At 35.1% G+C, this 15,463-nt stretch overlaps 1 protein-coding gene across 1 annotated transcript in view; it reads right to left on the bottom strand.

Moving 5' to 3' along the window:
- Positions 1-15,463, bottom strand: part of TTC27 (tetratricopeptide repeat domain 27) — a gene marked incomplete at both ends in the record, with an annotated part of 167,242 nt that overhangs the window by 71,736 nt on the left and 80,043 nt on the right. The window contains one exon of the mRNA XM_081998456.1: positions 14,420-14,486. Coding sequence (XP_081854582.1) covers positions 14,420-14,486 — 67 coding nt within the window. The remainder of the gene's footprint in view (positions 1-14,419; positions 14,487-15,463) is intronic.

The following is a 15,463-nucleotide window of genomic DNA, read 5'->3' as shown; positions in this document are numbered from 1 at the left end:
GAAAATCTCCTGTCTCACTCCATAACCCTGCAACTCAGAAACACACAAATATTGTATGTATTAAGAAAATTAAATGAAGGGGGTCATTTGATGTGGACATAGGTATACTGGAATCTGATTTCTAGTCAGAAGTAGAAGAAACACAAGCACGTGATGATTGTCTTTACAGCTAGCTGTGAACGTAGCTCTGCAGATAAAATTGAAATGGCAGCCCAGTGTCCCCTATATTATACTCTGCACAGAGAAAAAGGTCAAAGATAATGAGCACTAGAGAAACATTCCCTTGCAAGGGAAGCCTCATATGTTCCACAGAAAAAGCTACGTGAAAGGAGTATAAAGATTTATGCTCACTTAAGAATTTTCAGTGGAAACTGAAGACTCAAAGAAAGCTTTGTATGGATTTAAATATAACAAACACAGAAAAGCAAGCTCACATTAGCTTGCATGGAACAAAAGTAAAACAAAAAGTAGGGAGACACTTATAGTGAGCTGTAAACATGATTCTTTGATTCTGCATAACGCAGTCTGTTATTTAACTTGCATGCATGCAAGGACGTAAGTTTCAGGGAGACCTAGGGAAGGAACGAAAAAAAAAATATCACAATTTGAAGTAATTTTAGACACATTGGAAAAAATCAACTCAAATAATCAAGTTCTGCTAGGAAAATGTTTTAATGCTTTCTCCCCTTAGGATTCTGTACTTTCTAATAATAGTACAAAGGTATTATCTGAGTGTCAAATTATTTGTTCAGTTCTACTTATACATCCAAACTGCAGATGTATCCTGGATGTCCAAAATTATTTAAATTTTCTTCCACATTAAACAGGCATTGGTGGGCCTATACTTAGCAAGTTTCTAAGAGCTTAACACTCTGTGATGATATTAAGTGGTATACATATTGTATCCTCTTGTAAGAGTTAAAAAAAAAGAATAATTTTACATGCTGTTGCTTAAGCTGGTTTCTGGGTTGTATTTTGGTTTGGTTTTCCTTTTCATTCTGAGAGACTATTTAAGTTCAGAAGTAAGTTTTCCTTGGAGGTTCTCAATTAATTTTTTTTTTTAGGAAGAAACTAGAGAAAAAAGGAAATGTCATGAAGAAAGAAGATACTGTTTTATTGAAAGGAATCTGCTTTCAATGACTAGTGAAGGGTAAACCACGTAAGATATGGCTCCTATTTTCACTTAGAATGGAGTCCAGCCATATTGCTGACACTCACTCTGTTGCGCCAAACATATCACTTATTCTGTGTTATGCTGAAAACAACTTCAGCCAGATTTGACTGTAGTAGCATTGTCTTTTTCAGGTCTGTGGTTTGGACTTACTCCTGAAACAGCATAAGTACAGACTTCCATACCACATCACAGTACTGCATTTATTTCCTAAGGCCCAATCTCAACAGCAATAAATCAGGTTTTTGGATTCAAAAGACTAGACTTTAACTCTTTGGTACCAATGACAAGGATTTCCCTAGGTATTAAACAACAGTGAATTTCTCGTTTTAACTGCTGAGCCTCAGGAATTTCATCGTCTATGCCAAGGTTCTAAACACATCATGTGCTCTTTTGATAATATCCCGAAAAACAGAAAAGCACATTAAAGAAATTGCTCTCTGCACAGGTAGTAAAACAGTGAATTTGGTCTGAGAATGGTTAGATATCATATTTTAAAGATAGATAGTTTCAGGACTATATGCAATGGTACATGCTGTCTAAGGACTTGCAATCTCTTTAGCCTCAAGACAAACAAAGCAAATGACTGAAAAATGGGTGAAAGTTAGAAAATCGATGCCGATTAAGAGTATTTTCTAACTTTTTCCATTCAGATCGGTGGGAAAAGAAGTATGTCCTACCCCCAGCTAAGTATTCCCTTGGAAACTACCACAGTAGGCTCTTAAATCCCTTGCCCTGCTTAGTCCACCCCACCCTCAGCCCTGTGTCTTCTCTGACAAAGAGCATTTTTGGAATAGACAGTGCTATAGAGGTTAACTTATCGTCTCCCGATAAAAATTTATACCTCAGAGACAGTTATGACATTTCATCTTTCCATTTCTGGTACTGCTGTCTGTGGCTACAGACAAGCACCATGATTTGTCAATACCTTCTTTAGGTTGGTCAACTCTTTCTAAGTTTTTTTTTTTTTAATATAGTACTTCCTACTCTGCAAAATCCAGGTAAGACTACACGTGAAGGTTACAGTTTCTTTTTTGTCCACTTTGCTTGTTTGAACTGTTCCAGGTAAACTCAATGTTTGCAGCACTCCCTTAGGCCTGACTGCGTCCTTATGCAAGGTGGTGGGATTTGTCTGTTCTGCCATAGACTGCCAGTGATGCTTCCTGTTTATTTGGTCTATCAACCAAAAATACTGGAAAAATACTGCTTTGTATACTGCTATCTGATGCAGGATAGATTCTTACTCTAACAGGAACTTCTACCTTTGCTTTTGCAATGATAACTGCAGGACAAATATCTATTTACAGTAATTATCCTTAAAATACCTTAACTGAGTATCTTCTGCAGGAAGAGAATGTAGGGTAACAAAAATACTGGTTCTCAGACAGATTTGGAGCATGACCATAAAAATTATACAACACAGTGGAGCCTTAAAAGCTCCCTTCACATCCTCAGTAAAAGGCATAAAAGTATCTTCTTGAAAAAAAACAATTAAAATATTTTCATAATTTTAAAACTTTAAGATAAGTCAATGGCACAACAAGAATACTTTAACAGTTGCATACAGTTTTTACATTATAAAAATGCCATTTCTGAACCCATCCTGTAGTGATGCGAACTAGTCAAATCAGCTATCATTTTTTTCTGTAACAGGAACAGCCACAGAAATTCAGGAAGAATTACATGCCTGAACCAGTGATTTATAGTAAGGCTGCCACTGACTTTACTATTAAGCCTCGTCCGAACAAAGTATAGAATTTCTATAAAACATCTTCACAACCTTCAGAACAGCTATCTGTAGAACAACAGTGAGGCACAGCAGAGGAAAATCCACACAATGCCAGACAGGACTCTCCAGGGAGTGTGTCATACCTGGTTTTCCCCTGTTTTGAATGCCAGCATCCACCACAGGAATTCTGCCTACAACAGGCTCTACTATTCAGCAGCCTACGTATTGTAATACTTGGTGTTCACAAGTGAGTGTAACATGTTGAATGCAAGAGGCATGCTTCAATTACTGTTTGGTGGGCTAAGTGGCTAGAGTCAAAGTCTGGAGATGACAATTTCAGTGAGAGTTCTAGGACACTCTCAGCAGTTTCCCAGGAAAGAGCATATTAACAAGTTTCAACGTCCATTAAAAAAATATTTCTGTTTTCTTTCAGTTCCTGACTTCACCAGTAATATTCTGTCTCTTGAAAGACCTACTATTCCCATTACATGCAACAGGATTAAGCTGCTGGAGGTCACCAGCAGCCTGGCTTTAAACCTTATATGCAGAAGTTTAGTTTCCAGGAGCAAAACAAAGCTGCAGCCACCTTCTGTTCAGAGACTGAAGACACAACGGTCCTGAAAGACGACTAACTCCTTAAGCAGCAATCAAAAGTAAGGAAGGAAAGGAATAAAAATAGAGTCAGAAATATGTGAGAAAGAAAGGAATTAGTGAAGATGAGAGCAAGAGTGGAAGTCAGATAAACAGGAGACAAGAGCCTCCAAAGGAAGGCTGAGGGGAATATGGCATGGACGAGTAAACAAAAAGAGAAGTTGACATAGGCACAAGTGACTAATACTTAAAAAAAATGAAAATAAAAAGAGTGAGAGACTGCTGGGGAGCATGAAAGAAAATCCTGTCTTGGTGGGCAAAGTGAGTAACGTTCCTAAATCTGACAGAGTTGTGTACAGAGAAGCTATACTCTGAATATACTTATTAGAGAGCAAAGACAATGTCTGGGATGTGCGTTGACTTGAACGAAGTTAAAAGCATGAGCTGTAATGGATTAAGATTCAAACACAACAGCCTAGCACTTGTCCAGTTGTATTATGCATGTAAACAACAGCAGTTATTAAAATAACTGTGAAAATTGGATGAAGAATCATGAAATAGTTTGGGGTGGAAGGGACCTTCAAAGGTCCAACCTCCCTGCAACGAGTAGGGACACCTTCAACTACATCAGGTTGCTCAGAGCCCCGTCCAACCTGACCTTGAATGTTTCCAGGGATGAGGCATCTACCACCTCTCTGGGCAACAGTTGCCGGGGTTTCACCACCCTCTTCATAAAAGATTTCTTTCTTATATCTAGTCTGAAGAAGCTACAAGACATTTTCCTTAGACAAAAGAGGCAATCTTTTGTGTTATGCACCTCCAAGCTTCTCATTTCTTCAGCTCTGTTAGAGATTCAACACACATGTAAATAAATGTTTGCCTACTATTAGATAAGGGAAAGATACAGAATATACAGACAAATACACCCACTGCAGTTCTTACACAATGGGCTGTAGGAAGTGAAATATGGCCTTATTCTGGCAACTAAATGACTTGTTTGCTTTCTGAATCTTACTACTAAGATATTAAACAGCTTCAAACTATGCAAGATGTTCAAAACAAAATAAAAACAATTTTCTAAACATCTTTCCTTCCTTTATTCTAAAGCAGAAAAGGTTTCACCAATATACATTAAACTAGAGAAGCAAAGAAAACATAGTTTTATCAGTTTTTAGATAAAAAACAAACCAGGTACAATACTAATATAATAATACTAATTTGGGGGAATGCAAACACATATGCTATTCCTCTCCGAGTTTGTAATTTTAAAATCAAACATCTCATTTTACAGCACAGAAAAGTCTTTCACAGACTATATATAGAAATCTGTAAAAGTTATTTTCTCTCTCATCTTTTGTCTAGACTAGATGGATGTCCTTGTAGAATGTGCTGGCCAACATATTCTGACAAATGTACTGAATAAAAATACAGCTGACAAGACATGAAGTCTTTCAAGAAAAAAAAAGCCCAAGCTCCAATTTAATTAATGCAAGACATGCTTAAAGATGTTATAAACAAGACAGTAAAATCTTCTCAAATATGTCAAAATACACCAACTAATATCTACTGTCATGATTTTTATTTCCGTTCAGAAAAGGCCTCAAAGCTCAGCTTCACAGACAGAAAAAAATATTTCTATTTAAAAATAGTTTAAATATTTCTAAAACATTTTTGCAAATTGAAACAAATAGAACATGATGCTTTTAAATGTTTTATTGGCATTTATTTGAATAGTCTTCATAACTAACAGCTCTACTTGCCACGATTAGTCCAGCCAATCCAAACATGTCAAAAGTATTTATGCCATTCCATATTATCATATATGCTAAGCATATAAATTATACAGAGAAAAACGTTTGAATTTTCTCACAGTAATCATGAGACTCATTTATTATACACATTTCATGAATGGTCTGCTAAATGAGCTGGCATTGTTCCTGTTTCCTGATGCAATGAGCTAGCCTTCATAAAGAGAGTATGAACCCTTCCCATTCGTGTATTCACACAACTAGAAATTAGTTTTCATAAGGGTCAAAAACACTTTATGCAAAACACTTTATGCAAATTACCTTATAAAATTGTCTTGCGTACTTGATGTTACAAATAAGTATTAAAAGTAACACTTTGCTTATCAGTATGTAAGTCATCCCAGTAAAAATGTATTTGTGGAAGAAAAAAAAAGCTGAGTGATGGTCTGCTGGCAAGAATACATGCTTTTTTTCCTCCATTTAGTCACAATCTGTTTAATACATGATCAGTACTAGAATTCAACCATTGTGTAAATACAAATAAAATAAACGTGCATACAACTTCCATACAGATGTATTTAAATGTTAAGTTTAAATTAATTTGTGAAAAATCTTAATTTCTGGTCAACAGCACTTGAATATTCCACTTTACTATCTAAACTTGCTGGTTTTAATACAAGATAGGAAAGGAAATATTGTCAAAATACCAGAATCAGAGCTGCTTAACCTTCGTACTTCTGTAACATAGATGGCCCCATGCTTTTCCACAACACACTGAAGCCAACTAACTACTTATACAAGGGCAGCACACTGTGCAAAAACATATCGAAGGCCACTGCTGAACAGAATTGGGTTTACTGAAATGAGAAGAGCTAAACATATAAATGGCTATTTTGCTGAATCTAAGCTATAAGTGCTTGTTTAGGAGAATTTCTCAAAAATAGGTAAAAAACCCCAAACCATTCCCCTTTACATCTCCTTTCAAAAGCCCGTAGTTTATAAACTTAGAACTTGATTAAACATAATTTTTCTCACAAAAATCTTAAATTGACCATCAATAAATCCCCAGAAGAAAATACCAATTAGAAATCCCTTCCAGTAGCTTGACTAACTAAAACTTCAGGATTAAAAAGGTGAAAGAAAAAAAAAAGGAAAAAAATAATTGGAGACATTTCATTTTTTCATCCCTAGTTTGGGGGGAATAGGAAAAACAAATTCATGCAGAAGCCAGCTAAGATACATTTATTTCTCATCAAGTTCATCTTTTTTCCTAAGCAGCTACAATAGAAGAATAGCTAGAATCGACTGCACCTCTTTTTCTTTCAAAAAACCCCAACAACAAAACAGTGACATTTTAGTGATGATAAATGAATCAAAGAATATCAGATTCACACACAGATTCAGACACCTTGTAAAAGGTTTTGTAAAAAAAAAAACCCACATACTTCATGACTGCAACCAAGTGCTATGGCATTCTAATCAAACCTACCTTACATTGTGCAATGAGTCAAAAAAATTCAGTTACTTTCTCAATATTCCATTTTTAATATAGACCATAAAGAATGTTCAGGGTGCTGATATTAGAAATGTTTACTAACGAAGGGACAATACTAAAACTGGGCAGAGGAGATGAGGGGTAGACATTAGAACAGCTAAATAAACTTTAAGAATAATTCTTCCTCACATATAGTAAAAGAACAAAAATGGACTTTTACTTTGAAAAAAATGGACACTTGGATTTACCCCTTGTTTAGTTCATCTGCCCCCTCCACAGCCAAAGAGGCAGATGAGTAGAATATAAATCACTAAAAATAAGTGACTGCTAGTACTGATAACATATGAATTGAACTGATCAGAATTTTGTCAAAAAGGGAGTATTAAGCACTGCACAGAGTAGTGAGAATATCTTATTTCCTTGAGATGATACCTCAGGCAGCATTTTTGTTGAATAGGGGGTTTAATTTAATCTTCTTGTTGCAATGAAATCTTTCTGGCTGAAGTATATTACAATAGTTATAACTGGTGAAGGACACAAGAGGGGGAAGAGAAGTCTGTGACATGTCAACTAGCTGTCAGAGAGGTTGCTAGAAAAAAAATAAGTGAGCTGCTGATAGATAAAGAGGAAGAAGCTGGGAGGAGAAGAAAGGCTGCTGTGGGAAAAAATGTTACTAACTGTCATCAAATTTGCCTGCTTAACTTCTCAAACCCTTAGACAAGCAAATAATCTATTAATATTTAAACATGATTTTTGTTTTCTCTTACCACTGCGGTTTCAGTGAGACCACTAAAATCTATCACTTGAGTAATTCTGTACAGATTATACGAAAGAACAGACTATTCTAGAAAAGAAAGGCTATCCCAAATTTTGCTCAGAAAAGCACTCAATAAATCAGGAATCATCTCCTGTAAGATATGATGCAAGCAGAGCTGTGGATCCCATGGACTCAGGGAAGAATGTAGACCACAGAGAAGAACAAAGTTGAAAGGGATAAAAGTGTCAATTATGTTGAAATCCGATATTTTGTAAAATAAAACAACTTCAAACAGACTGTTACTTAATCCCAGTTTTGGAATGGAATGCAAGCTTCCCCCCTGCCCTGCAACACATGTACTACAGCACCCAGTTACTTTACCTTAGAACATCTAAATGCATACAGTACAACTGCAGCAAAAAGAACAGACAGCACTAGGTTTATTTCCTATCCACAATACATTGTAAACATAAGTACCAGATGCTTTGTGAATAAGCTTCCAAGGAGTCTAGTTGAGTCTTTGCACATGATACTCCAGCAGAAAGAGGCAGCTTCTCTTTTGCTATACTCAGTCTGATTTCCCAGTAATGTGTGATGGGCCAGAAAGCATACATGCATTAAATTAGCAGCAAGTATTTAGATCCTGACATTCCTGGAAAATTATTCAGACTTCTGAATAAAAGTGCTTAGATGAAAAAGAAGAAAGAAAAAAAAAAAAGAATAGAATAGCTTTGAATTAATTTACTTTAAAAAAAAAGTCTTACTAGTACTAGCAGGGTTTTGCTGAGAGAAAGTCTTTGCAGCGTTATAATCTTGTAACCAACAGAGGCTATTCAAAATGGGCAACACAGCTTAGAAAAGAAGTGAAAGAGACTTTTTATAAAGCCATGAAAGTTACAGCAGTAGAGACACATGGCACTCAATGAGCTTTTCAATACTCTTGCTGGTTATAAAACAAAGAAAACTGCAGCCATTTTCTCAGCAGAGAAAAATGCATTGCTTTTATTTAAGCTATATAAACAACTTCTCTTTAGAAATCAAATTGGCATGTTCGTTTTATAGAGATTTTGATAGGAAGGCTTAACATTAAAAATATTATGTGTTGTGATCTAATTGCTCCCTAGTTCTACATTAATATCACAAATGCCATACAAAGATGAGAAAAACAAAGCATTCTCATTTTGACCCTCCACTCTCTCCTCTCAAAGCCCCCTTCCTACAGTGAAAAGCAGAAAAAGTATTCTTATATGCATATACACACACTCAATAAAGCGTGCACTAAAATTCTTTGCTGTGATTTTCAAAGATACCATACAACATCAGTTTATATTACACTCAATAAATGCCCACCTCTGAAAAAAATATCTGTCTAACCATTCTCAAATTCCTTAGTAAAATCAGTCTCTTATGAAATCAGTAGCTCACCACGGGGGGTAGTGGGGGTGGTAGGGGTGGGAAAAAAAAACATGAAGCATTCCCATCTGGTCCATCTTTGGAATACACAGGATTCCTTGGATTTTGACAGACTCCCTCCACATTTTCCAAGTCCTTGATCAGACCTTGGTATCCTTCATGGCATTACTGGAACAATTTCAGAATGATCAGGTATTTTTGTTAGAAGATGCAGAATAATTTTAAAGTTTCGTACTCTGAGCAAAATAAAAGCTATTACACTTTTTTCCTCTTTAAGAAAGATATTCTCACCTGTTCAAAGTGTCGACAGAAAAGCTGCTAGAGCTTCCTTTTCCCAGTTTTCACGACTTAATAAAGAAACCAACTGTTCTACACTCCATAAATGATAGAAGCCTCAGGAGTATAACAAACCAATACAACTAAATTTTCCACGGTCCCTTTTCCTTCCCTTCTCATCTTCTATGGATTCCAAAGGATACAAATGTGGGGCTAAGGTGTGGGAAGCACAAAGCAAGAGGCTTCTCTTCCACAGTTTCTGGTTGCTTTTTCTCCTCAGTCTCCTATAGGTTAATACTGCTGCTACCGCTCAAAGCCCCTTGATCGTAACACATTAATAAAGGAAAAAAAAGTAATGTTCTCCCACACTGGGCTAAGTGCTCATTATATTTACCACAAAGTCCATTCCTCCTGGACAAAGCGAGGGCTAGGACAGATGGAAAGTGTATTGCTAAGGACCAGCTGCAGCTCCTTAATCCTGGATATTCTGCTGGAGTGTCATATCAAACTATGAAACACTGAATTGCCTCCCCAGTATGTAAACTATAAGCTACAGTATAAGCTTCCTGTAAAGCTGTAATAACTTGTATTGCAGAGTCTAATCTTATTAGTGTTTAAAAACAAAAATTCTCTTTTGTAGGAGAAAAACGGAGCACCATCCAGTATTTAATCCTTCCCCAATTTCCCTGCAAGAACTGCATATTCTTAAAATTAAAACATAAAGGAAGATTTACCAGTTCTTGCATAGACCTTTCATATGTTTCTGGAACAATTTTACATTTCAGAAATACTTTTTAGTCTCCTAGTTTATGTTTTGTTTATGTTCACAGACAGACATCTTTTATAAAGCTTTAAATGTAATTTAAAAAAAATTATTTTAAAAAATATACTGAAATACCACGTACAATTATGTAATAGTTTTGTTCATTTAATCCCCTCTTTGGTATATTGTCTTAACTGTCTTACCTGTTCAAAATAATACAAACAGCAAATATTTAATAGAAGTGGTTTTAAGACCCTATTTTTGCTGATACACAAAGGTCAGTGATGTACTTGTGAACTTCTAAGGAAAAACTGCTGCCCAATATCAAACCCAGCAGACTTCACATTACATTAAAAACAATCCACTGAAATTAAAGATGGAATAAGGAAGCATATTTAGGCATTGTAAAACTAACTTGGGGAGCTGGGAGTAAACTAAGCTATAAAACCTCAGTGTGAAAGCAGTACTGAGTTAGTTCTTTGGTTTCTTGCATTGTATACATCCTATACAGAAAGCTCTGGGGAAAAAAAGTTTATTATAAGGAATAAACCAGTAATTCTAACAGAGAATCACTGGGTTTCACTACTGGCTTACTGTCCCTCTTTTCCTCTCTTAAAAATAGCTTTTAAATGTGATATTCAGTTAGCTAAATCAGAAAGTTTGTCAAATATCATATGCATAACTGTGTCTCTGAAGCAGCTTGTGTGATACTTGATTTCTAAATAAGATCTTAGCTTTCTTAGGAGTCCAAGTGCTTACCATAATAGAGTTAAAAACGTTATAACTGTTTCCTTAATCCGTTATGCATGAGAAAAAGAATATTTAATTCCCCTTAAGATCAAATGTTTAGTTTTGTATTTATTCTTAACTTCATGTGAGCTATATTACTTCTCATATAAAGATATCAAATCAACAATTTAACTCTAAGCAGAAAAAAAAATCAAATGCATCTCATTTCAGCTATAGATTAACAACTTAAAAGTTGAAATATTATGCTGATGATAGGTGAACAGATTTGACTAGAACACCTCAAGCACCGAAGTCCAAATTATTTTACTAAGAGGAGCTATCCCAGACAATGAGACTATATAGACAAGTACACAGGATTTGATACACCCCCACACCTTGCTTCAAAAATTCTTACTCACAAAAGTTAGTACTCAGGACAATGACAACTATTTCCAAGCAACTTTAGTAAAAGAAAAGCAGCAATCCTTTTGATTTGACAGCACTCACCAAGCAGTGACTTATAGTGACTTAATAGTATTATTTTTAGGACTTTACGCTATGTTGTTTTTTTAAAAAAATTTTAAAAAAATCTATTTGTCTATCTTACAGATCTGGTAATTTTCAACTTCTACAGATATAAAAGCAGGTTTAGAATGTTTGTTTGCCAAACTACACTTAGTATGAGGCAGGACCACATCATCTACTTGAGTTCACTTTGATAATGTTTTCCCCTCTCATACTACCTGGACCTTAATTCGCTCTGTTCAAGAGAAATTGCAGGTCACATGCATTTGTTTTGCAATGTCCAAGCAAGAGGATCTCTTGATTCACTGGTCTATTGAAAACGCCTTACAATTTGTCAAGTTTCCTAAGACATCTTGAAATGCCCTCCTTCCTTCAGGAAACATAAATTTCAGCAGATATCAGATGAATGCATGACAACCATCTAACCAGCCTGCAGATTTAGGAATCCACATGTAGGCTGAGAAGATGCCTGCTCACACACACACAGAGCAGTTTAAATGATGCTAAAGAAATTAGAGCAGCATTGATATAGTGCTCATTTGCTTGTTTCACTAGGTAGTACAAAAAGATGCCTTTACTGAAAAGAACTTATATAAGCTAATATCTGATTCCTGTTTTCAGTTTCCAGGAAAGATTTGGGATGGTAATGTTACAATTCATACTTGTTCTTGTTTGTGGCTTGGGAGCATAGGTCAAGATCAAAAGAGAAAATAATGGTAAGATTGAATTTCGTCCCTACATCCAGTTAACTTGGAAACATTAAGCAAAAGTTTAAGAGAACACTACTCTGATATTGAAATTTATTATTTCCTCTAATTTTTAGGCTACCAGCTACTCTTTACGTCGCTGTTGTCTACTGAATTCTGCACTACTAGTGAGATCTACACTCCTGTTCGTTTATCACTATAGACCCTTCTTTTTTTGCTACTTGGAGCACAAAGTGATAGGGAAGCCTACACATATCTTTCAGCTGTGTTTCTCTGGAGACCTACCCTGATAGCGGCTGCTGATCTTACAAGGGCAAAGCAAACTGTAGCTGACTTAGAAGCTCTATAAAAAGATAAATAAAGAAATTAATGAAAACATAAGCTCCCCACAGTCATTGCAATAACTATTTAAGGAGCAAGTTAATCAGCTGTCCTGTGATTTTTGAGGAATCAGCCACTAGATGGCAGAAAAATGCAGTTTAATTTTCTCATAATTTTGAAGAATTCACCCAACAGATCCCTTACATCTCAGATAACAGTTAATATGATGTCAAGCAATGTCAGATAAAAGATGACAGTAGAGCTGATTATCTTTCTTGCCTAGTATATGTGCTACCTTGACTTTTTCTCCTCTGCTCTAAAACCTGAAGTATGTTTAAATGTTTGAAAACTGAAGTGTTAAAACAACTAAACCCCACTCCTAGTTTCATTATTCCAGAAAGTAAACCATTACAGGAGTAGGGCCAATCTTGTTACAGATGTTCTATATCACAATATCACTCCATTTAATATTAAAAGGATAGAATATATGGAGAAGTTATATAATGGCTGCTTTTCCACCCAAGAATAACACAAACAACAGTGGGTAGTGGGAATTCTGAAACAGGGAGTGTACAAAAGAAGTCCAGGGAGTTTGACAAGAAATAAAATATGAGAAGCAAAATTCTGAGTTTTCACAGAAAACCCTCAATTTAAAATATTCTTTTAACAACAAAAATGGGAGCATTTGTTTTAATGAAATGATATGCATGTCTTGAGATATCATACATTAACATTACTTTTGCAAAAAAATTATACTGTAATAGTTTCATCATTTTTAAAAAAAGTTTGCAGTACTTAGTTCACCAGTTTTTTTTCATTCCTACAGCCTTTTTTATGTATGCATTTCCTTACTTTGTAAATATTTTTTTTTGTGTGTAAGTTTTTTCCTCTCCTTTAATGGTCATCATTCTTTAATATCCTTATTGGGTACTTCAATTACTATAATATGAAGTAAGAAGGGTGATTCCCATTAAGTAGTAATTCCCACTCTATGCTCACCTTTAAAGAAAAAAAAAAAAAACCAAACAAAACAATGCCAAAACAAATCCAAACTGTACTTCAAAACAAAACGCTTCAGAAATTATCAGTGTATCATGACAAAGCACTATGATCATTGTAGCAACAAATAGAAAACCTACGTAAGCCAAACTGTTTTATAGTGAGTCGCTCAGCTCCCTCATGCAGATCTTATACGTACTGTAGTAGCACAGGGACCTTACCTATCTAGTAAAAAAATTAGGATTTTTTTTTACAGATTGAACTTCCTCTTATCATTAAAAAAAAAAATAACACATCCCAAAACATTACCATAGTTAACTTTAGATTACTGTCCATAGTTCTTTCCCTGTAACTACAAGTGTCAATGATAAAATTCTAGTTCAATTGAAATCACAGGCATTTTTGCTGAGATCCTCTCTGCAAGTTCCTAACAACTATTTACTTTTTCAGATGGCAAAAGAGTCTCAAGACTACAAGGCTTAGGTAGGAGAGCAAGTCCTCTTTACTGCATCAAAGCTGAAGTCTAACACTGTAGAAAGTAAGCAAAAACGGCAATATAATTATTGGCCTTTAATCCCCCTGTCCTCAAACTACTGTTGAAAAACACATGAAATCAGAAAAGATCGAGGAAGGAAGCAAATTGTGTTTTACCTTGAGTAAGAAAACAAATTACATTGAAAAAATACTGAGTTTGAATTTTCAAGGCTTCTTTGGAAATTAAGAATTGTTCTGCAGCAAATCAGCCATTGAACTGAGAAGAGACATGCCTAAGCAGAACATCTGATACATAGACTGAATAAATCTGAAATTCATTTTCAGCTCCACTTAAACACTGTTCAAAGAAGAGTACTTTCAACACTAGTACCATAGGAGCAGTTTGCTGTAAAAATGCATTGTTTAATATTACATTGTAATTCATACAGTTAATAAAAACTAAAACAAACACATAAAAGAATGTTTTCTGTATATTTTCAGGTAAAATTAATTTTTTAGATGTCAAGCTTATCCTGCACAATGATGGCTCATAACTGGGTTGAACTTCAGCATCACTTTAACTTCTTGAATTAAGAAAAAGTTAATGAAATGACTGAATACTAAAATTTGGTTTACAGTTTCATGACAGGTTACTGCTTGGTACTTAACTTAGTAAACATGTTTTCACTTATTACTTAAGAAGTTCAGATAAATTACTTACTGAAATAAAAGCCAGAAGTTCCTCTTCAGTTAATTTGTGTATTGGGTTGTTCTTTTGGAAGTCTATACTGTAAAGAAAAAAAAAAATTAAAACAAAACAATGCTGATTTAACCTTTAGAATACCACTATGCAGAACACATTTTGCAAACTTGCAGAAATCTAAAGGACATTCTGGAGAACTCTTACAATGTCAAATGGGAGTATGGTATGTGCAGAAGAAAGCCTAGACCTAGGAGCAGAAAAAAAAAAACATTTAGGGGACCAGGATATTTTAGTAGTGCCTTTCCAAGATGATTCTAAATTGAAATGTCTTACTCAGTTTAAGCTTATGGGAATAACAATTTTACAAATCCTAAAGAGTTTTAAATCCATTCTCTGTTTCTACAGAGGTCTGTTTTCACTCAAAAGTGTATGGCTAATTGAACACAGATTCTGCAAAGCAAAGAAGAACCACTAATGCTTAAAAAGTGCTGAAGGGTAATCTCAAACAAACACCCTCTTTCTAGTCATTCAAGGAACATGACTGCAGGGGTCCATCTCTCACTAACCAGCATTACCACTAGTTTGTGGTACACAAAGGGGGAAAGCCAGAAGAATACACAAAGATGAGAATTATTTTATTCACATTTGGACATGTTTACAGAGATGATAAAGAAATTGGACTTGCAAATCTACATGGGTGGATGTTCTCCTTAGCCAACAGCCCATCAACATTTACAAATATACTACAAAAGATAACTCTAAGTGGCACAAAGGGCAACAAGGCTACAACTCAAGCTCCCTGTGAAAACAAAAGATATAAAGTAAAAATTTATCCTAAATAGTAACACACAGTATGGATCATCACCAAACCTATATAATGGCTATATACATAAGCTTAAATTCATCACACTATTCCCTAAACTTTGCAGCAGGCTTCATATTATAGGTTAAAATTGCAAAGATAATATATTAATTGCAATGATAGGTCACATTATGCTCCTTACTTACACACCTTACTTGGCAGACAAAACTTTGTCCCAATCTAACTCTTCTCTTGCTATT

This window comes from Phaethon aethereus (genome assembly GCF_964289735.1).
Source record: "Phaethon aethereus genome assembly, chromosome: 3".
NCBI lineage: Eukaryota > Metazoa > Chordata > Aves > Phaethontiformes > Phaethontidae > Phaethon > Phaethon aethereus.
Note: the sequence above shows the minus strand (reverse complement) of the source record. Positions and strands in the feature narration are given on the sequence as shown.